At 42.0% G+C, this 21747-nt stretch overlaps 1 protein-coding gene across 1 annotated transcript in view; it reads right to left on the bottom strand.

Moving 5' to 3' along the window:
- The window catches only part of ZNF385D (zinc finger protein 385D), a 992080-nt gene that overhangs the window by 88744 nt on the left and 881589 nt on the right, over positions 1–21747 (bottom strand). Inside the window, 1 exon segment of the mRNA XM_061404729.1 lies at positions 14779–14941. Within this exon segment, the coding sequence (XP_061260713.1) occupies positions 14779–14941 (163 nt within the window).

Raw genomic sequence — 21747 nt, 5'->3', positions numbered from 1 at the left:
CTGGGTTGGGAAGATCCCCTGGAGAAGGCAAAGGCTACCCACTCCAGTATTCTGGCCTGGAGAATCCCATGGGGTCACAGAGTCGGACACGACTGAGCAACTTTCACTTCAACTTTTCCAACAAAGTTCACCTGTGCTGTGTGCTGTGATTAGTGGCTCAGTTGTGTCTGACTCTGCGACCCCATGGACTGTAGCCTGCCAGGCTCCTCTGTCCATGGGATTCTCCAGGCAAGAATTACTGGAATGGGTTGCCATTTCTTCCTCCAGGGGATCTTCCCAACCCAGAGATTGAACTCAGGTCTCCTGCACTGCAGTCTGACTCTTTACAGTCTGAGCCACCAGGGAAGCCCAAAGTTAGCCTAGATACCCAGCTAACACAATCGGCTGTATAGTACTGTGGTAGGTTCATAATACATTCTCATCTTTGGAAGTTCACAACTGTACTGATGATAAATGACATCAAGTTTTGAGTGTTTTGCTGTTGTTTCTTTTAAACTTCAACAATATTTTTATTACCAAAGTCATGAAGGGTTAACCCTTTAACCCAGCTAACAGAAAAACTGCTTCTCTAACAGGAGCTGGGATGGAGGTGCACACCTAATAAAGACTGTCTCTTTAAACATTCATCTGTGTAAGTGTCTTTTTAAAAAAGCCAAATTCACCAGTGTTGGAGGAAAAAAACTACCCAGGGTGTAGGGCACATTATTATACTTGCTTTATTTTTCTTTCTGGAGTAAGAAGACAGCTGATAAAACTTCAGTTCCCGAATGTGCAGAAGTTTACATTGGGTGGAATTTTGATGAAGACAAAACAAAGACTTTCTCAGGTTTTTAAATAAAATAAAATATTCTGAAAAACCAACATCTAAATTAAATCAATCTGATGACAAAGTTCTCACATACTGAACAAGCTTTCTTTATAATTCTAAATGTGTTCTACCTGAAAAAAAAATTACTTTGTCTATGAAGTCTCATTTGGTTTCTTTCCTTCGTTCCTTTTGGCATTACAAAAAAAAAAATTAATTTCCACAAGATGCAACTCAAGAAAACTGTCCTACCCTCCCCTGTTAATTGCAAGTTTGATAGAAGATATCACCCTCACCCTTTTGCATACAGAGACTATTACTGGACAGAACTACTCGATGAATTTGCAGCCATGACAAGTAAATTATTCTACAGATACTCTAACCAGTTATTAGACTGGTGGTTTTTTAGCACAAAGACATACTCTGGTTAGAAGCTTGGATTACTGTGAAGTAAGAAATTGGTTTTTACTTACTGTTTCAAAACTCTTTCTAATATCAATTCACCTTTCAGGGTGACGATTATTTGATGATCCTTCCTAGGCCACAAAAGTTAACACATACTAGAACCTGGAAACGACTAAAAGACAAGTACAACATCACTAACATGCTTTCCCAAATATCTGGCAAATGAGAGATTTATGAAATGTTTCTACTAATGCGTAGGTAAATATGATTTCTGTCTAATTTCTGATACAGTCTTCTGTAAATTCCTTATTATGGGGATGTCAATAACTTATAAATTTATATGATGACATATTAAAATTTTAAAAGCTATATAAATAAAAGCTACACTGTTTCTCCTGTTGAGGAAATTGCCAACTTTATAGAGCGAGCTATTTATGACCATAAACTTTAGACCACATTACTTTATTTTTAAATACCATTGTATACTCATCTAAAATGTCTTAGTAACACAGGAAAAACCTTGCATTTATGGACCCTGAATCAATTCTTTCTTACGTGACTGGATTTTCAATTACCAAAATTACTGCACTAAATATCACCTTAGTTGACTGAAATAATTAAAGAACTTTTCCAAAGTGAAAATTTCTAGAAGATAATACATATCCTTGGACTGCAAAGAGTCCCTTGGACTCCAAGGAGATCCAACCAGACAATCCTAAAGGAAATCAGTCCTGAATATTCACTGGAAGGATTGATGCTGAAGCTGAAACTCCAATACTTTAGCCACCTGATGCCAAGAACTGACTCATTTGAAGAGACCCTGATGGTGGGAAAGATTGAAGGCAGGAAGAGAAGGTGACGACAGAGGATGAGATGGTTGGATGGCATCACCAACTTGATGGACATGAGTTTCAGCAAGCTCCAGGAGTTGGTGATGGACAGGGAGGCCTGGCGTGCTGCAGTCCATGGGGTCACACAGAGTCGGACACGACTGAGCAACTGAACTGAACTTAACTGAATACATATCCTACCAGACTCCAATCCCTTCCACTGAAGGCAGACTTCTGATATCTTTGATAGTTTTGTATATTCATTTAGAAAAATTCACATTTGACTGCCCCAAAACCCTAGACCTTTTTTTTTTTTTTGCCTTTTGTATTAAAGATCTGAGTTTTGATCTTGCAGAAAATCCTGTGTTGTCTAACTAGCATTACCAAATCAATAAACACAGAACATCCAAGTTTGAGATGGTTTCACATGCAGCTTCTGAATGAACTAATGTAAAGTTTACATAGAGGAATCAAAGATGCTTCTTTTCAATATACGTGAAGCTTTTTCTATATGACAAAATAATAAAAATTACAGCATGGTTTCATTATAAAATGGAGAATAACCAAGAGCTTTGGCCCTTAACTTCATCATCTCTTAGAAGCCTCCACTCAGGTAAAAATCACAATAATGATGGGATGACCTTAAATGTGGGCAGACACACATGTCAGAATCTTTTAACAGATCCAATATCTGATATGCAAAGGCAAATAATTTCAGCAGCATTCTTAGGGGGTGTTAGATGGTTTTGCAAAGTAAGAGGAACTCTCCTGGGTGACTTAATAGTCCAGTAGCCACCCACATTGGAGTAGCACTATCTAGGACTATGAGAGGAATAAGGAATTTGCTGCCCAAGAGGAGACCGCTGACTGACAGAATCAGAATGAGGTTCAAATCCCAGCTCTGCCTCTTAATAGACGTGTTGACCTCAGTCAAGTTATTTCACTCAGAATCTGGTTTCTTTATCTGCAAAGTAAGAGTCAAATTCTTCCATAACCTTCCTGCCAAAAATCGTGGAGAGCCTCCTCTCTACACACAAGGTGATGTCTTTCTTGGGATGCATAGGCCAGCTTCATCGCTTCTCCTTTCTGGGCAGCACAGAAGCCACGTTGTCGGCCCAGAGAGCCGCTGACCGCCTCTCGGCTGTCTGACATAGAACTTCTAAAGCACTGTGCTGCAGCCTTTCGTTCTCAATCCTTCTTTGAAGTGAATCCACAAGAGGACAGGAGCAAATATCGAGCATGCCCCAAAAGGCTTACGTGAAATAGTTAAGGAGTTCTTTTAGGGATTGCATACCCTTGATGTGCACTTAGTAGTATTTCTGAGCCCTCTACCCGCTTCCTATGAAAGGGTCACTCCAGTTGCTCTGGACTCCTGTGGCCCTAAATTTGCTATTGTCTCCTGACGAGTCATTTCCTCCCTGGATTATATTTGGGGTTTGTTTCTTGTTTTCCTGAGCCAGACTGGAGACAGCTTGCAAGGAGCACTCCTGTTCTGCACCTCACTTTCCACCCAACCCCGCAGTTATCTTTAATATCGCAAAAGTATTTGAATAGGAATGAGTAGGAGCGAATGAATAGGTGAACCAAAGAACTAATAAGTACCCTAGAGTTCAAGAATCAAATGCTCAAATCTCTGACCAGTTCAGAGAAGGATGGGAAAGATTTTCTTTTCCATATGTTCTACTCCCCGGGCAGCATGAAAGAAATGCATTATTTTTTTAATCTGGATTTCCTGAATTCTACTAGAGAGTTGGTAAGGAAACAGAAAGCTGGGCAAAAAGTAAGATAAGGTCCAAAGGGGTCAGTATCCTGACGGCTACACATGCGGCATCTTGACCTTCACGCTGGAGTTCGGCCAGGCTCCAAATGGTATAATCTGGGGGTGACTGACTCAAGCAATCACGTAAGTGTAAGCTACTGGCAAGGCTGTCTACAGACTGAGCCACAGCCGAAGCAAAGCGAACGCTGGGCGCTGGCTGCAGGGCCCAGGCTCCACCCTACGCAGTTAAACACGCCCCCTGCCCTCAAATTTAACCTGATTCCAGGGACAGAACTTAGTTAGTGCAGCGTCAATCTAACTCAACAGAGCTTTTAAACATGTTCTTAGTTCTCATGAGAAACTGAAGTAGCAGGGAAATTTAGGGATGACTCTGAATGCAATTATGATAATTAAAATAGCAACTTAATTTCATGCTGTCTCTGAGACATGTTCAACTCAAAGGTTGTGCATTCAAATTCTGAGCTACACTGGCTAATATCTTTGATTTGCATTATAAAGTACAAGTAATAGAGTTCAATGAGTAAAATGTACTGACTCTAGGCATGGAAACGTTCACTAGACGTTTTGGGAGTTCAATTAGTAAAATGTACTGACTCTAGGCATGGAAACGGTCACTAGACGTTCTGGGAGTGTGTTAGCTTGGACTGTTAAAAGAAGTCCTGGGATGCTGCTGCTGAGATGGAAAGGACTGCCTCGCTGTTTACGGACAGTTTCATTTTTAACCGCATATGTACGCGTGTATTTGGCGGCATCGTGTCTTACTTGCAGCGTGTGGGATCCAGTCCCCTGACCAGGGGTCAAGCCCAGGCCTCCGGCACTGGGGGCACAGAGTCTTAAGTCAGCGGACCACCTTGGAAGGCCCTGTTTATCGACAGTTTTAATGTGAAGCTCTCAGTGGCTGAATAAAGCATATGGGATAAAGGCGTATGGTCCACCAAGCAGGTAAAATTGTGGTGGGATTGACAAGTAGGAAGATCCAGTTTCCACAGGTGCTGGGACAGGGCTGGCACAGAAGCCCGGATCATCTGCCCAGGTTTGTGTCTGTCTGTGCACATATGATCAGCGTGTAACACCGGCGTCCTCTGTGCATGGAGACGCGTGGGGTGGTGGAGTACAAGGAGCACCTCTCCAAGCCCCAGAATGTGGAGGCCTTGCCTGGGGTCCTCAAGTGATTTTGTTGGAGTTGAACCCTCCTAGAGTTCAGGAGAGGCGAGAAAGACTTTGAGCAATGGGAGGCAAGGGACAGATGATAAAATTTCCTGAAGCGCGACTTCCCTGGTTTTCCAGCGGTTAAGAATACACCTTGCAATGTAGAGGATGAAGGTTTGATTCCTGGTCCCGGAACTAAGATTCCACACGATTCAAAGCAACGAAGCCTGCACCTAGAGAGTGATGTGCCACAGCTGACACACAGCACAGTCCAAAAAGAAAGAAAAGATCTGATGCTGTGTTTCAGTTCAGTCAGATCAGTCACTCAGTCGTGTGCGACTCTTTGCGACCCCATGAATCGCAGCACGCCAGGCCTCCCTGTCCATCACCAACTCCTGCAGTTCACTCAGACTCATGTCCATCGAGTCAGTGATGCCATCCAGCCATCTCATCCTCTGTCATCCCCTTCTCCTCCTGCCCCCAATCCCTCCCAGCATCAGAGTCTTTTCCAATGAGTCAACTCTCCACATGAGGTGGCCAAAGTACTGGAGTTTCAGCTTTAGCATCATTCCCTCCAAAGAAATCCCAGGGCTGATCTCCTTCAGAATGGACTGGTTGGATCTCCTTGCAGTTCAAGGGACTCTCAAGAGTCTTCTCCAACACCACAGTTCAAAAGCATCAATTCTTCGGTGCTCAGCCTTCTTCACAGTCCAACTCTCACATCCATACATGACCACTGGAAAAACCATAGGCTTGACTAGATGGACCTTTGTTGGCAAAGTAACATCTCTGCTTTTGAATATGCTATCTAGGTTGGTCATAACTTTCCTTCCAAGGAGTAAGTGCCTGTGTTTAAGAGTTTGGAATTCATAGAACATAAATGCAAGTATAATTTTTAATTTAAATATCTGTTTCAGTTTGTGTTTTACTAAGAATTCAATAGAAGCTTTATGTCGCTTGCCTGTAAGAAATCTGCTGTGAACATGTTTTGTTTCACATTTGTTTCACGTCCTTTACTAGTAGATATCCAACCCTTCACTTTCCCACTTTGGAGACAAACTTCTCTAACGGTCCATGTGATTTTTACATGTGCTCATTTCATGTTCTCTCATGTTTGATCACTGTTGAACTTTTGTGTTATAGTTAAGAGTCTACATTAAGAATCATTATTTTGCCATTGAAATATTTTATATAAGTTTTGTGTGATGTGAGGTGTGCTTAGTCACTTAGTCATGTCCTACTCTTTGGTGACCCCATGGACTGTAGCCCGCCAAGCTCTTCTGTCCATGGAATCTTCCAGGCAAGAATACTGGAGTGGGTAGCCATTTCTTCCTCCAGGGGATCTTCCTGACCCAGAGATAGAACCCACTTCTCCTCCATCTCCTGCATTGGCAGGTGGATTCTTTACCACTGCACCCCCTGGAAAGTCCTTATGGAAGCTTATGTCCACTCAATTCCTAAGAAGAACATAAAAATAGGGGAAAAAAATCCCTCCATTAATTTAAAAACCACACACAAGTACACATGTAGACACAGATGTTTCCAGAAGTCTGACAGCTGTAGATAAAGCCACTGGGAGTTTTAATTTAGTCCGTAAAATTCATCCAGATGTCTGGTATTTCATAGATACTGTTAAAAGATAGGTGTTCAGCTTTCTATTTGTTTTGTAGTTTTGCTATTTCTCCTAAAGAAAGACAGTCACATGCAGTGTGGAAAGATACACACAGTCACACACAAGAGTCAGGCACCCTGTTTCTTTGAAACATAACATAAATTATGTCTATCTTGTCAATTTAGTCTTAATCCCCCCCATCAGGCACTCATACCCCAGCCCCTGACCACAGACAGACGGCAGGTCCTTCAGAGATTCAGGTACACACAGCTCCACTCACTCATTATGTTTGGGAAGACAACATGTTCCTGTCCAGATGAGGAGTTTTTTGTGAAATTCTCTGATTCCAGGAGTGGGTTTCTGTAATGCATCTGGGTCAAAGCTTTTATCAGCAAAATACCATTCATAGTGATTTCCTCAGGCACACAAAGGACAGACTAGAATATTATTTGTGATTTCCATGCCACCTTTAATGTAGAATCTGTCATCACTGATTCACACACAAGGATCCCAGGACCACAGTATTCAAATAAGCATCAGAAGTGTGTGTGTGTGTGTGTTTCCTTTCTGAATTCCCCTTCTCTGTATTAATCTCGATAGAAATCTGCTCCTAGTACACTCTGCTGGTACTTATCATGCATCTTGATCAGGGAACACTCGATAAAGTCTCTTTCTTTGACCAATCTGAAGCATGTCCTGAGCCAGGGCTAAGAAAAGAAAAAACACTTAAGGCATCAGTGTTCTCACGACGGTACTTCAACTCCTCGCCAAGATGCTTGCAAAGGGGTCCTTTACCATAGCAGTGATGGTCCCAGGGAGTCTTTATTTGGGAGAATGGGCCAGAAAAGGAAGACCCCGGGAGCTAGCACAATGTCCACTCTGCCAAGAGGGGCGTGTGTACACCACTCCACTAGAGCTAAGTGCTGATAGAAATGTGTCCGCTTACAAATCACTGAGTATTGCCTCTGAAAGGTCAACAGAGCTATGGGTTCGTAAGCCACAGAAGCTTGTGTCTCTCTTCTGAAAGAAAATGTGCAAGGCTAATAATGAAGGCCTGGTGCAGTGGGGTGTTTCAGGAACATGTAATAAAGACAGAATCTTGCTTATTGGCAAATATGTGTATAACACATTTACATAATTAAATACCATCTAATATATCCCATACTGTACTGTATGTACAAAGTATAACACAGTTTCTCCAATGCATGGCTTTCTGATGTCAAGCCCAACCTGTATTCTGTTATAACTTTCAACATTTGGGATCTTTGTTTGAAGCCTTTGTCAAGAAAGGCAAACTCTTCCCGTCATCCTTATGAAAACAGAAACAAAGCTAAGTCCCACTCGTCCTCGCTAAAAACTGTCTCTTTTCTAAATGACACCGGACTGGCTTTTCCTTACAGACTACTCAGCTACCACTTTTATTTCCAGGGCACCATTCTCATGATTTGAGTGAGTGAGTGAAGTCGCTCAGTCGTGTCCAGCTCTTTGTGACCCCATGGACTGTAGCCTACCAGGCTCCTCCATCCATGGGATTCTCCAGGCAAGAGTACTGGAGTGGGGTGACATTTCCTTCTTGTGATTTAGATTCAACCTAAATGGAAAGGCAAAAACAGCATGTGCCTAACTCTGTCTGCCACTAAGCCTGATGTAAACAGCAGGCTTGAGAGGGTCATGCTCAGAGGAGACACTCCAGACTATGTGACCTAATAAAATTGACTGACATTCCCATAGAGGTTTTGTTTCCTAATGTATTTATTTACAGTCATTGGCTAGCATTTTACATCAAACATCTTCTTTATCATTAGAAAAGTATTCAACATTCTAAGTGTAAGTAATTTGAATTCCAATAAATACATGGAATCAATTACTAGTTCAGAGTGAATAAACACTCCTTTGCGTTCACAGACATTTTCAATAATAGATTCAAAAGTATTTCACCCTTGGGACCTTTGAGTCAGGTGAGTAAAACATCCTGGATGATAATTTTGGATTTCCCAAAAGACAGACCAGGGGAAATTGATACAAAGAAGATTGAATTGTAAGAGTGAAAAGGGCAAATTTAACTTGTAACAAAGTAGCTTTACCTAATGAAAATATTTGCAATTTTCTGAAACTTGAAAGAATTATGTGATAGAACCAGGGAGAAAGGTTCTCAGATTGTACCAAGTAGATGTGCTAAGTGCTGTATGCTGGGCTCAGTCACTTCAGTCGTGTGTGATTCTACAACCCCATGGACTGTAGCCCACCAGGCTTCTCGGTCCATGGGATTCTCTGGGCAAGAATACTGGAGTGGGTTGCCATGCCCTCCTCCAGGGGATCTTCCCAACCCAGGGATTGAACTCATGTCTCCTGCACCTCCTGCATTGGCAGGTGGGTTCTTTCATCACTGAGCCACTTGGAAAGCCAAGATGGCTAACATAAATCTAAAATCTCAACCAACTAATTAACTAACTAATTAACTCCTGATTGATAGTCACTGAAGGGACAGTAGAAATGTCAAATCTTCTTTACTTGTGTAACTGAAGAATCTCAGAAGGAAAAAAAAAACAGGAAGCAAACTTTAGGGGTGAGACTTGACCATTATGAAAACCTGCAACTCCAAAATTCTCTGAGCAATATCTTATAATTCCTTGGATGAATGAGAATTATTGTTCTTTCATGGAATCAGATATTCAGTAACAACATCCAAAGATTTGCTTTAATTCAAGAACAAAAAAGGAAAACTGATTGCTTCAAGTTTTCAAGCTATCTGTTATATAAAAGTGCTCTGCAAAGAAAAAATGATAAGTAAAAGGACTTGGCAAGTGTGTCTTCTAAATGAGCATGTCGTCTGACAACAGAAATAGGCAAGACATGGAAATTATATTTGGGCAAGACATGGAAATTATATTTGAGCAAGAATAGGATAGGGGAGCCAGGGAGGTATGGATTCTTATGGGACTTCACAGGCAGGAGGAAGAAGAGAAAAGTGACCCACTTTTCAGGGAGAAATTTAGAAGCACAGTATTAGATACAAAGGCACAGGGGGATCGGTCTCTAGAGAAGAATATTGCAGGGAAATAACCAAAAAAACGTTTGAGAAAGTAGGTTGTGGTCAAACCACGGGGGACCATGAGGTCCAGCATACAGACTCCCTGAAGCTTTCTGAGTGGGTGAGTGCTCGGACTTACACTGGCTCCTGTAAATGGGCGGGGGGTGAAGGGTGCGGTTGTCAGGGCCCCGGATGGAGGCCACTGGATTTGCACGGAGACTAAGGCAACTGTAGGGGCTTCCCTGGTGGCTCAGATGGTAAAGAAGCCGCCTGCCAATGTGAGAGACCCAGGTTTGATCCCTGGGTTGGGAAGATTCCATGGAGAAGGCAATGGCCACCCACTCCAGTATTCTTGCCTGGAGAATCCCATGGACAGAGGAGTCTGGTGGGCTGCAGTCCATGGGGAGAGTCGGACACAACTGAGTGATTAACACTTTGACTTGAAGGCAAGTGTAAGGGTAAAAACAGAGATCCATGAGGCCAGGACATGGGGAGAAATCATGCTTGCAAGAGTGAAAGATGCTTCCTCGGAACGTGAGGGGAGTGCATTCCGGCCACTAAGGAGATGCACAGACTGAGGCAGGAGGCAGAGGCTACGGCAGCCGGAAGGTTTCAGATCTACAGGCTGCAGGGCTTGGAAAGACAGCAGGGAGAGAAAGTTGGAGGGGATGGTCAGTTAGGCTTCTTATTTTTTTTTGAACCTGCAAAACAGAAGTGCTGCCAACCCACCCAAGTGAGTGACCCATAAGCCACAGAGGTCAGGTCAGGTCTTAGGAGGACAAAGCTGAGATGTGGCCGCTGAGACTCAAGCACAGGGCAGTGGGAGCCACGGTGGGAAGTGATGCTTTATTGCTCACTATTAGCTGCCTCCCTTCCTGGAGGAGAATATCCCTCTCCGCCCTTTATACCCAGGCTTGACCATGCAGCTCACCAGGGAAAGCGAGAGAAGTATTATGTGTCACTCCCATTAAAAAACTATAAAAGTCTACTGATTCACACCCTTCTCTTCCCCTCTTCCAAAGAACTGGTGATGTTCACGTAGTGACCGCTTCATCAGCCTGGCCCCAGAGTTAAATTAACATGGGAAAGACAGCAGGGCTGCTTCATGGGGTGTGAGAGATCATTAGCGGCTATAAAAGCCGTGGCTTGTTACTGCAGTGTCACCTAGCCTAACTAACGGACAGATCATGGGAACGAATAAAAGTCTCCAGGAAGGGAAAGTAAAGAAAGACCAGAGGGTGACTTCCGACCAACGAGACTTAATCCAACAATTGTGAACTGTCATTTCACAGAAAGAGCCAACGGAGTTACATTTCCCAAGTTACTTTAAGCATAATTTCTTAATATCATGATTACTTTTTCTGTATTAAGAATTTGTGTGAACATAAGGGCAAGGATAAATTAGGAGTTTGGGATTAACAGATACACACTACTGTATATAAAGCAGATAAATAGCAAGGTCCTACTGTTTAGCACAGGGAACTATACTCAGTATCTTACAATTATCTATAAAGGAAAAAATCTGAAAGAACATATATATGTACATATATACATATATATACACACACCTGTACACTTGAAACTAACACAACATTGTAAAATCAATTATGCTTCAATTTTAAAATAAATAAATAATTAAAAATCCTAAAACAGTTATTAGATCAGACAGTTATTCTGGTCAACTTTGGAAATATTTGCTCCTTGAAATATTCTATAATGAACAGTAATCACCCTCCCATACCAACAAATCTGAGTGTTCCAAATATTTAAAAAATTTTTATTTTTGCCTGTAAATTTTTCTGTGTTAAATCCACCAATCTAGCACTCCTCATTAGATTGAAAGAGCTGAAATCAAGCATTGCTGTCAAGGAGTGTGCTCTTGCTTAGCAGCAGGGAAAGAAGGCTTTCTGGGAGCAGTTGGAGGCTGATCACTGAATGGCATCTACTGCTCACCACTGCAGCCTGCAGACTGAAGGGATGGAAGAGAATTCCAAAATCAGGAAAGTCCAGGGACTAAGAGTTTAGCCAGTGGATCATGTCAGATATTTGTTAGCCTAAGACAGCAATTAAAAGCCATAATACATGATATAGGAATTTCAAAGGAATTATTTGTCTAATTTTTTTTTAATAAGTAGATTTGGAATGAGAATATTTTTTCATGAGTATTCTATTTCTTGTATTTTAGAGAAGACAAAGCAATTTTTAAATTCAAGTCCACACCACTTCTTGCTGGTTTTTTTTTTTTTTTTTTTTTTACTATTGTTGCCCAACCTTCTCTTATCAAATCACTGTATACTCAAGCATTTTTTAAAGGCAATTGGTTTATATATATATATATATAAATTTGGCAAAGTTGTGTGACTTATGCATGCATAAAATGTATAGAAAGGTTAAATCACTTTCACTAATTTTGCCAAATTTGTATATATATATATATATATATATATATATATATATATATATATATAATTATATAAACCAATTGCCTTTAAAAATTGTAGTGGTGAGCAGGAGACACCATTCAGTGATCAGCCTCCAGCTGCTCACAACTTTGTATGTTAAGCAAGTTACAATTTGTTATTATTAAAACATACAGGGTCCCTGATTTCAGACTCTTCTCTCTCCTTCTGTCTCCAAGAAGAGATTAAATAAATAATTAAATACTTATTTAATTATTCTAAGAAACTAGCTCAGAGACCCATTGTGTTTTCAGAGTTGTATTCCTTTCTAATCAGTATGAGGACACGGACAGTAATAAAAAGGACAGCTAAGAGCTTTAAGAAAACTCCAGTTTGCCAGCACAGGGGCCTCGGATTCATATTGCAATAAAATGGGATGAGAATCTATGATATTCCAAGAGCTTTCTGGACTACTTTTCATAGGTGGTTTTGCAGAAATCCCAGGGAAGGTTAGACTTTGGCCTAAGATATCCAGTGAGTGTGCTGGGATTATCAGTGTTTCAACCTATACGATCTGTCTCTTTGCAAGTAGAGGCCCCCATGGGTCAGAAAGGCAGAGACCTTCCAGACATCCATCTCCTCCTTCTTTTGGCTTTAAGATAACTTTGCAGACTTTATTCTCCCTCTGGCTTCTGACATTTTCTCCAGCTCCAGCTAGTAAGGGCCCTTCACCACTTCAGCACACTCCAACCACTAGGTGAGGCTGGGGTCTCCACTGGGAATCTGTCTGTTTTATGTCAGCTCTTCCCCACTACCCAACCCAACTAGTTTCCACTCATCCTCTTAGAAGACAGAGCCCTGGTGGCTGTGATCCTTTGCATTCTAGTCCCTAAGGTGAGGGATGGAGGTATGCATTCACAACTCATTTAAATAATAAAAATGAACTCACAAGGGAGCCTTTCTTAAGCCAAATGAGCAGTTCTACTCAGCATGTACATATATATGTATATGTATATATATATACATGTGTGTATACATACATGTATGTATATATATTACATGGTGCTCATTCTCAGTATAGAGGGATTCTTTTGCATTTTAAAGAGATGTCAAAGTAACCCAAACAGCCATTATTGATAAAAATGTCTAGGAATAGAAAAGTTTGAGAGCAAGCAAAAATTTACATCAAAGTCTGGACATCAAACTCATCTTTTTATATCAAATCTTTTACATCAAATTTACATCTTTATTATTCCTATCTACCATCATTTTGCAAATGAAATGTAGATCTTTGTGATGAGCATGGCTTTAGGGAATCCCAGTTTGTGCCCCAATATCTGGGAGAAAAATGACACTCACTTGCTTCATGACTTCTCCTACAGTCCCCAAAATAAGGCAGTGAATTTTCAATTAACAGAGAAAAGGGTAATGTTTTCCATACAAGGTCTTACATCTGAACTAATGCGATGGTATGATTCAGCTCTTACTCAGACCTTCAAAGAAATGAACATGACAATTTTTTTTTCCTTTTATATGTTGGGACACAAAATTGGATGAATCAGAGAATTAAAAGGGTGAGAAAATCCAGCCAACAGTTTCCTCAGCACCCAGAGCCCATCAGGCCGGTGCCAGGGCACAGAGGCAACAAGACGTCCCGGCTTCAGAGGAGACACGGGGCCTCACAGAGGAGGCAGACTGCATCCACAGTGATGCTCGCGTGGGGTACATGAAATGCACCCTGGGGACTCGGGGGAATACCATCACCCCTTACAGACTCACACAGGAGCAAGCATCTCTCCAGACCCTCTGATGATGCTGTGCACATCTCACGGGCGTACCTTGTGTAATAAAGTTGCTTTAATCTGTTGTGTTCATTCGCTGTTGGTTTTATGTTTTTATCAGCCAAGGCCAGCAGATCTCTTCCAGGTAAGACATTGCCATCGATGACAACATCAATGCTTCCTGCTATCTATGGGGACTGGGAAGCCACTGATACGTAGCAGCCCTTGTGTTCTTAGAAAGTGATTTATTCAAGGCGGATCCATGGATCACACTGCTTTCCTTTTGTGTAAGTTCTGAGGACCAGTGGTCTTATATTTTACAATGCCAGCTTATGGAACCGCCCCACCCCCGCCCCGGCTTCCCTTGTTATGAATAAACTGTTTGAGGAGCTATGTCAAGGGACCCTTCAGAGGCCATTATTTCACTGTGAGGACTGTTAAAAAGAATAATTGGCATCAATAACACTTACCTGTATATGCAGAGGGAAGGTTACCCAGCCATAACAAGCCCAGATTCACACAGCCACTACTTAAAAGAATGCAATATTTGGGATTTATGAGGATAAGCCCTGTCAGTAGTAATGCCCTTACGGGGGCCTTTGCAATTCTTTTGGCATAGTCTGCTGTGTACTCACAGGGAAATAAAATCTGCCACGCAGTTCTGGGAGAAGGCGCTGCATACAAGATGCAGATGAGACACACTGAAAGGGGCCCTTCTCAAAAAAGGCTGTGGCTTCAAACGCCCTTGTGACTCCCGTGTTCCTCAAAAGCAGCCATTGGACTGTTTCCAGCACAGAATCTGCAATATTACTAGTGATCATCCGTCTCTCAAGGGTATTGGGAAAATGTGGGGGGCGGGCAGTACCATTACACAGAGAGATGGGTCAGGCGTGAACCAGGGTGGCGGGAACATCAGTAGCAGACCAGGGAAGGAGCCCCACACGACAAGGATGAGGAGGACAAGACAACAGAGAGCGTGGCATAACCTGTTTTGTCAGAGCTGGCATTGATGGTATTGGTAGTGATGGAGGTGAAGGTAGTCTTTGCGCTGTCCTTGGCAGTGACAGATTTCTGCTTAGTTTTCATGGCTTCCAGTGCTTTGAGCTTCTTGGCATGTTTCGTGCCTTTGTAGTGGGCCGCAGCCTGGCTCTACAAAGGAGAACAAAATGAACCATGCAATCAGGCTCATTTCTAAACTGGCATTCTCTGTATTACTGCAAATACAGACTCCCTTTCAATAATAGGTACCATTCAAGCTAACCCTGGCCATGGCCAAGCAGTGGGGTTCTGCTGAGAATGATGCTACGGAGCAATGGGAAGAAGTTCTAAAACCTCTAGATGGAAGGGAGAAGTGCTCTATTGCCTCTCTTCAGAGAAGTGGAGCTGCACACTCACATGGCAACAGCACTGTCTTTGTGGAGTGGGGGAAAGAAATGAGAGTTTGTATTGCATTTTTTCTGTCCCCAAAGATGCTGGGCTCCCAGGATTAACAAGGGCCCTGGAAAAGAGCAGCTCTCACCTTCTTGGCTCAGGAAATGTGCTTTCTCCTTCTACAGTGGGTCTTATTGACACAGGACCCAACAGGTGTCTACCAGGAAGAATTCACCACCAACAACACAAGTGGGCACCCCAGAGACTGAGACTGAAGTGTGAGAGTTCAAAAGCAAAGGCCTGTGGAGCCCACATGGAGCCATGGAAGCCGGGCAGCTTTACCCTTCTTTCCTTTTCCTTGCTCCCCACAGAGGGTAGTCTGAGAAGTCCAAGGCAGGGGCATCCTTGCAACGCGTGGGTCTTTTGTGCCCTGGTCCTTTGCCAGGGAGATCCACTGTGTTTTGACTACTTCATGGGCCGATGCAATTCTTTTGTTTGTGCTTTCTGAAATTCTTAGAAATCTGCATTTTCCCACATTTATATTCTCCTAACATTATTTTTTGGTACCAGAGAGACATTAGTTGAGTTACAACATCATCTTTAAAATGTGTTTATTAATATTAATTTACTGGTGGAGGGGTGCCTGTCATGGCTTCAGGTGAGGTGGAAGCAGGCAGGGAGATTTTGGATTGGAAGGTTTTCCAGTTCAAAAGCTTTAAAATTGCCACCTCACAAGGAAGAAATCGCAGTGGAGGACTAAGTATGCAGACACCACTTCCCGTGACTTATTCAATCTCCACGTTCCGTTTTGCCAGAAAATAACAGTCACACTGTCCTCTGTCACAGCAACTCTGGTAGGGAGGGTGTTGTGGTAGAAACTCTTTTTATAAATAGGGAAATATATAATCCACACCTTCATTTGCATCATTCTGACAAGTATCCTCAAGGCCTAGGTACCCTTATTGAAAGAACACTGGACAAGGAAACTGTATATTAGAAACAGTTTGAACAGAGAGGACACTCAGGCATCAGTTTTCCAACAACACACAACATCAAAGACAGAGTGTGGGTCAAAGTCTGCAGTTAAGGCTTGTCATCGTGCATTGAGGAACACGGACTGGATTGGTTTGAGCCTACATGGAGGATGCTATTCTGAAGGATGGAGCGGTGTCCCTTTTTTCTCCTGCCTCACTTATTTTAATAAATCAAATCCTTTGGATATATCTTTTGAGGGCATGATGCTGTATTCAATTAAATCCACGACATGTACTCAGTCGTCTTCTCCAGACAGCTCAGGACGCACTTTCCCTTAGAGGAAGGTTCCTCTCCTTCTCCTGGTACAGAAGTGGACGCTGCATATACAACACATATGAAAATACAGGCGGGATGAGCAGTGCTAGCCCTGCGTGTACTTTCAAAATGTGCACTTAATGTATACTTTAAGGTCCCTGGCAAACCTATACTCTCAGTGGCATTTCCAATCAGATAAGACTTTAATACACCATAGGACCAAGTGCTTGTCACTCTTTTGAATATTAAGAAAGTTACTCCAAAGGAATACTGCCAGTTAAGACTGTACTTACATCAATAAAACAAATACTGTCTGCACAGATACAGCTGAGCCCATGCTTTCGATAAGTGAAATAGCTCAGGGCATTGTGGGGAAAAGGGGGTGATCAAATTACCGACCGTCGGTGGGTCCCAGTCAAGACCTGGCATATTAAAAAGCAAAGCAAAACAAGACAAAAAGCATATGCACTCGTTAACTGAATTACAGTCCCAAAGCACTCTGATAATAATTATCTTAATTTTTAAAAATCTGCTATTAAGTAAGCAACTGAGCCTTCCACAGATTAAAAAAATAAAGGTTGAGTGGCATCAAAGTCCAAACTGCTATGGAGAGACCATGGCGTGTAGAATTTCGGGAAATGGTGATGCGGGGCGGAGGCTGACTGATGCTGCAGGGTTGCTGATGCGGTGCGGAGGCTGACTGTGATGCAGGGTATGTGTGTGTTGGGTGTGGGCGTGGGGCTACGAGCTGGAAACGCAGTGTAGACAGATGACCCTCTGGATATTTCAAGTGTTCTTTGTCATTGACCCTACGTTTGAAGAATTTATTGGACTGCACTTGCATTAATCGCACTGGTATTGATTTTTATGTCTATGTACACTGCTTCACCATCCTGACTTTTTAGATGTTCTTTTACACTGCGGTTTATCGTAGGATACTGACTATAGTCTCCTGTGCTATACAGCACGCCTTTGCTGTTAATCCATCCCATATGCAGCAGTCTGCATCTGCTCACCGCACCCTCTCACACCGTTCCTCCCCCGTCCCCACCCTCCTTCGCCACGCCCGGCTTGTTCTCTACGACTGTGATTCTGTTGCTGTTTCACAGATAGGTTCATTTGTATCATATTTAGATTCCACATGTAAGGGATGCCGCACAGCATCTGCCTTTCTCTTTCTGACTTACTTCGCTTAGTACGATCGTCTCTGTTGTTGTTTAGTCACTCAGTTGTGTCCAGCTCTCTGCCACCCCATGGACTGTAGCCCCCCAGGCTCCTCTGTCCATGGGATTCTCCAGGCAAGGACATGGAGTGGGTTGCCATTTCCTTCTCCAGGGGATCTTCCTGGCCCAGGGACTGAACCCGTATCTCCTGCATTGTACGTGGATTCTTTGCCACTGAGCCACAGGGGAAGCCCATGATAATATCTAGCTCAATCCAGGTTTATGCAAGCCCCTTAACTCTTGGCTCGTCTTGATACAGATGTGTTGCTAAAGGTGTGTTCTTGTGTAAGGAAAGAGGTTCCATCCAGCTCTCCTTACCCCATTATCTCACTTCACTGAACTGGATAGATTTTTCAGCCACATCTAATTTTTCTATGATTGTAGACAAAACTTCAACCTAGGAAGGAATCCTTCTGGGAGAATTTTTTTTTTTAAAGCAGTAGTAGGCCAGAGATGCCTCTTTGGGTCTCATCTGCTTTTCCTTTGGGCAGAAAGGTGCTGGGCAGTGTAGTATGCCTTTTTCCCTCCAAGGCTGTCTCCTATTATTTATTAGCCAGTCTCTGAGTCAAGTCATCTCCAGAAACCTGGGAACCATCCAACACAAGTGAACAATTATTTTTCACAGGAATGATTTCAAGATTAAGTAAGTCTACAACTTCATCACAGATGTCAGAACTCTGCATTTTGAAACTCAAAGGTAATTAAGGGACTAGAGTACCCAGAGAAGGGAACAGTAAAAGAAGAATTGGCTTCAACAATTTGGCTTCAAATTTGCCAACAAATTTGGCTTCAAAAAGTTGCTTTTAGATCATAAGTGGAATATTCAGGTATTACGCAATAAAAATCTCTACTATGACCTTGAACTAGCACATGACACCATGAAATCTGACAAGTGTCATCCCAGAGGCAAGTGCTGACATTAAAGATATGTACACGCATTCCTGCAGAAAAGCGTGCCGCCACTTTAAATGTCATTCCCACATCCGTCATCAGCAGCCAGTCAGAATTCTCAATCTTCAAGTTTTGTCTTTAGCATTTCAAGAAGTCTTCCAGTTTAAATGCAACTGACGTTCCAGAGTAGATAAAAATAATCGCTTAATGGCTAACATTTGAAAGAGGTGCTTCAACATTTTGAAAGAAATGCACACACACACACATTTATTTTACAAGTTTTGTTATAAACCACTGTTTTCCTGTGAAACCCACTGCAAATTTAACGAATAGGTATTCTTTTGCTCCATTATCACCAAAGCCTTGGACAGTTTTACTCTACCTGTCTTTTGCATAAAGTGTCTTGACATATTTTTTTTAAAAAAGGACATTTACTATAAACAGACATATCTGACTATGTAACCAATTAATTTTCACAAACCCGTGATTTCAAAATGAACAAGATGGACTTTGCTAGTTTCTGACATCATTTAATTGTGTCACATTAAATTTTTACTAAGACAAAACGAACATAATCCTATTAAAATGTAACATCAGAAAAATAAGGAGTGGTTATCAAAGAAGTTACCATCCTCTGGGGAGAGAAGAGATTTACTACTTGAAGACAGGAATTTTTTTTTTAATGTATTTATTTATTTTTGGCTGTGCAGGGCCTTCCCGGCTACAAAGGCTTTCTCTCTGGCTGTGGCAAGGGAGGGCTGCCCTTCGGCTGCCCAGGCTTCACCTTGCCTTAGCCTCTCCTGCTGGAGAGCACGGGCTGCATGGTGCGTGGGCTCCACCAGTTGCGGCCCCAGGACTAAGTCGCTCTGTGGCACAGTGGGCGATCTTCCTGGATCAAGGATCAAACCTGTGTCTCCTGACTGGCAGGCAGATTCTGTACCACCGAGTCACCACGGAAGCTCTCTTTTCTCTTTTTTAAAGAAAATTATCTGATTTCAAAACTTTAGACTGTTTTGTAGATCAAAAATCATGAAATGATAAAATAATATAGTATCCTGAAAACTAAAACACCTACTTTAGATTTTTATTTTGAAAACTATTGACAAACTATTCCTGGGGAAAAAAAAAAGTTTAAAGTCTGTGTTTTCTCCATACAGTTTTTCTTATGTTACATACACTCACTCATATCTAATATCCAGGGCAAGGGCACAGGATCAGCCATATGGCTTAAGATCAATATGCATTCTCACTGATCAGTGGCTTGTAAATATTTTAGAGATCACTTTTATATATACCAAGAAAAGGTTTTTAAGGTTTATAATGATTCTTTTTAATTTATTATGAGCTCTCAGTTTCACGTCAGTTCAGTTCAGTCGCTCAGTCATGTCTGATTCATATAAAGCATTAGTTCTCAAAGTGTGGTCCCAAGACTGGTAGCAGCAGCAGCAGCAGCAGCAGCTGGGAGCTTAATAGAAATGCAGAGAATTGCACCCAACATCTACGTGTACACCCATGGCTGATTCATGTCAATGTATGGCAAAACCACTACAATATTGTAAAGTAATTAGCCTCCAAGTAAAATAAATTTAAAAAAAGAAAAAAAAAACCTATAATGGAATATAATCTGGAAAAAAAAAAAAACAATGAATAACTGTGCTGTGCACTTTAACCAACACAATATTGTACATAAACTCTACTTCAGTTTTTAAAAAAGCAATAAGATGATATTCTGTGAGTTTGAAAAAAAAAAAAAGGAATGCAAATTCTCAACTTTTATCTCAAACTCATTGAATCAGAAACTATGGGTACGAGGCTCAGCAACCCATATTTTAAAAGCTGTCCACGTTTTCCTGAAGCATACTACAGTTTCAGAACCACTCACATTCCGAAATATTAGTGCATTTTCTCCAGAGATAGCTCCATCCTGTATAAGTAGCTAACATCTAGATTTTTACAGATTAACATATAGTAATTTGAAGATTGAATCTTTACATATGTCTAACTGTGAGTAATGTGTGTTACTCAAGAAAAATAATCAGAATTTTCTTTCCTTAAAAACAAGCCATAAAGGCCACCATTACAAAATGTACAAACTATAAATGCTGGAGAAAGAGGAAACCTCCTACACTGTTGTGGTAATGTAAGTTGGTACAACCACGATGGTGAACAGTGTGGACGCCCCCTAGAAAACTAAAAATGAAACTACCACATGACTCAGCAATCCCACTCTTGCGCATATACTCCAAGAAAGCTGTCATTAGAAAGATGCACGCACCCCAGTGCTGACTGCACCACTGCTCACGATGGCCAGGATGTGAAAACAACCTAAATGTCCACTGACAGATGAGCGCATAAAGGAAGAAGATGCAGTGTATATAGAATACTGCTCAGCTACAAAAAGAACTAAATGATGAGATTTGCAACAACAGAGATGGACCCAGAGATTGTCATTCTGAGCGAGGGAAGTATGAAGTGAAGAAAGACGAACATATGCATCACTTATATCTGGAACCTAAAAAAAGGGGATACAAACGAACTTATTTACAAAAAAATTAGAGTCACAGATACAGAAAACAAACTTCCGCTTCAGTTCAGTTCAGTTCAGTCACTCAGTCATGTCCGACTCTTTGCGACCCCATGAACTGCAGCACGCCAGGCCTCCCTGTCCATCACCAACTCCCAGAGTCGATCCAAACCCATGGTGTCGGTGATGCCATCCAACCATCTCATCTTCTGTCATCCCCTTCTCCTCCTGCCCCCAATCCCTCCTATCATAAGGGTCTTTTCAAATGAGTCAGCTCTCCACATCAGGTGGCCAAAGTATTGGAGTATCATCTTCAACATCAGTCCCTCCAATGAACACCCAGGACTGATCTCCCTTAGGATGGACTGGTTAGATCTCCTTGCAGTCCAAGGGACTCTAAAGAGTATTCTCCAACACCACAGTTCAAAAGCATCAATTCTTCTGCCCTTAACTTCTGGTTACTAGGGGATAAATGGGGGAGGGATAAGTTGGGGGTTTGGGGCTGACATATACACACTGCTGCTACTGCTGCTGCTAAGTCGCTTCAGTTGTGTCTGACTCTGTGCGACCTCGTAGACGGCAGCCATCAGGCTTCCCCATCCCTGGGATTCTCCAGGCAAGAACACTGGAGTGGGTTGCCATTTCCTTCTCCAATG

The sequence above is a fragment of the Bos javanicus genome, chromosome 27 (genome assembly GCF_032452875.1).
Source record: "Bos javanicus breed banteng chromosome 27, ARS-OSU_banteng_1.0, whole genome shotgun sequence".
In the NCBI taxonomy this organism is placed as follows: Eukaryota; Metazoa; Chordata; class Mammalia; order Artiodactyla; family Bovidae; genus Bos; species Bos javanicus.
This window is presented reverse-complemented; position numbering and strand designations above follow the sequence as displayed.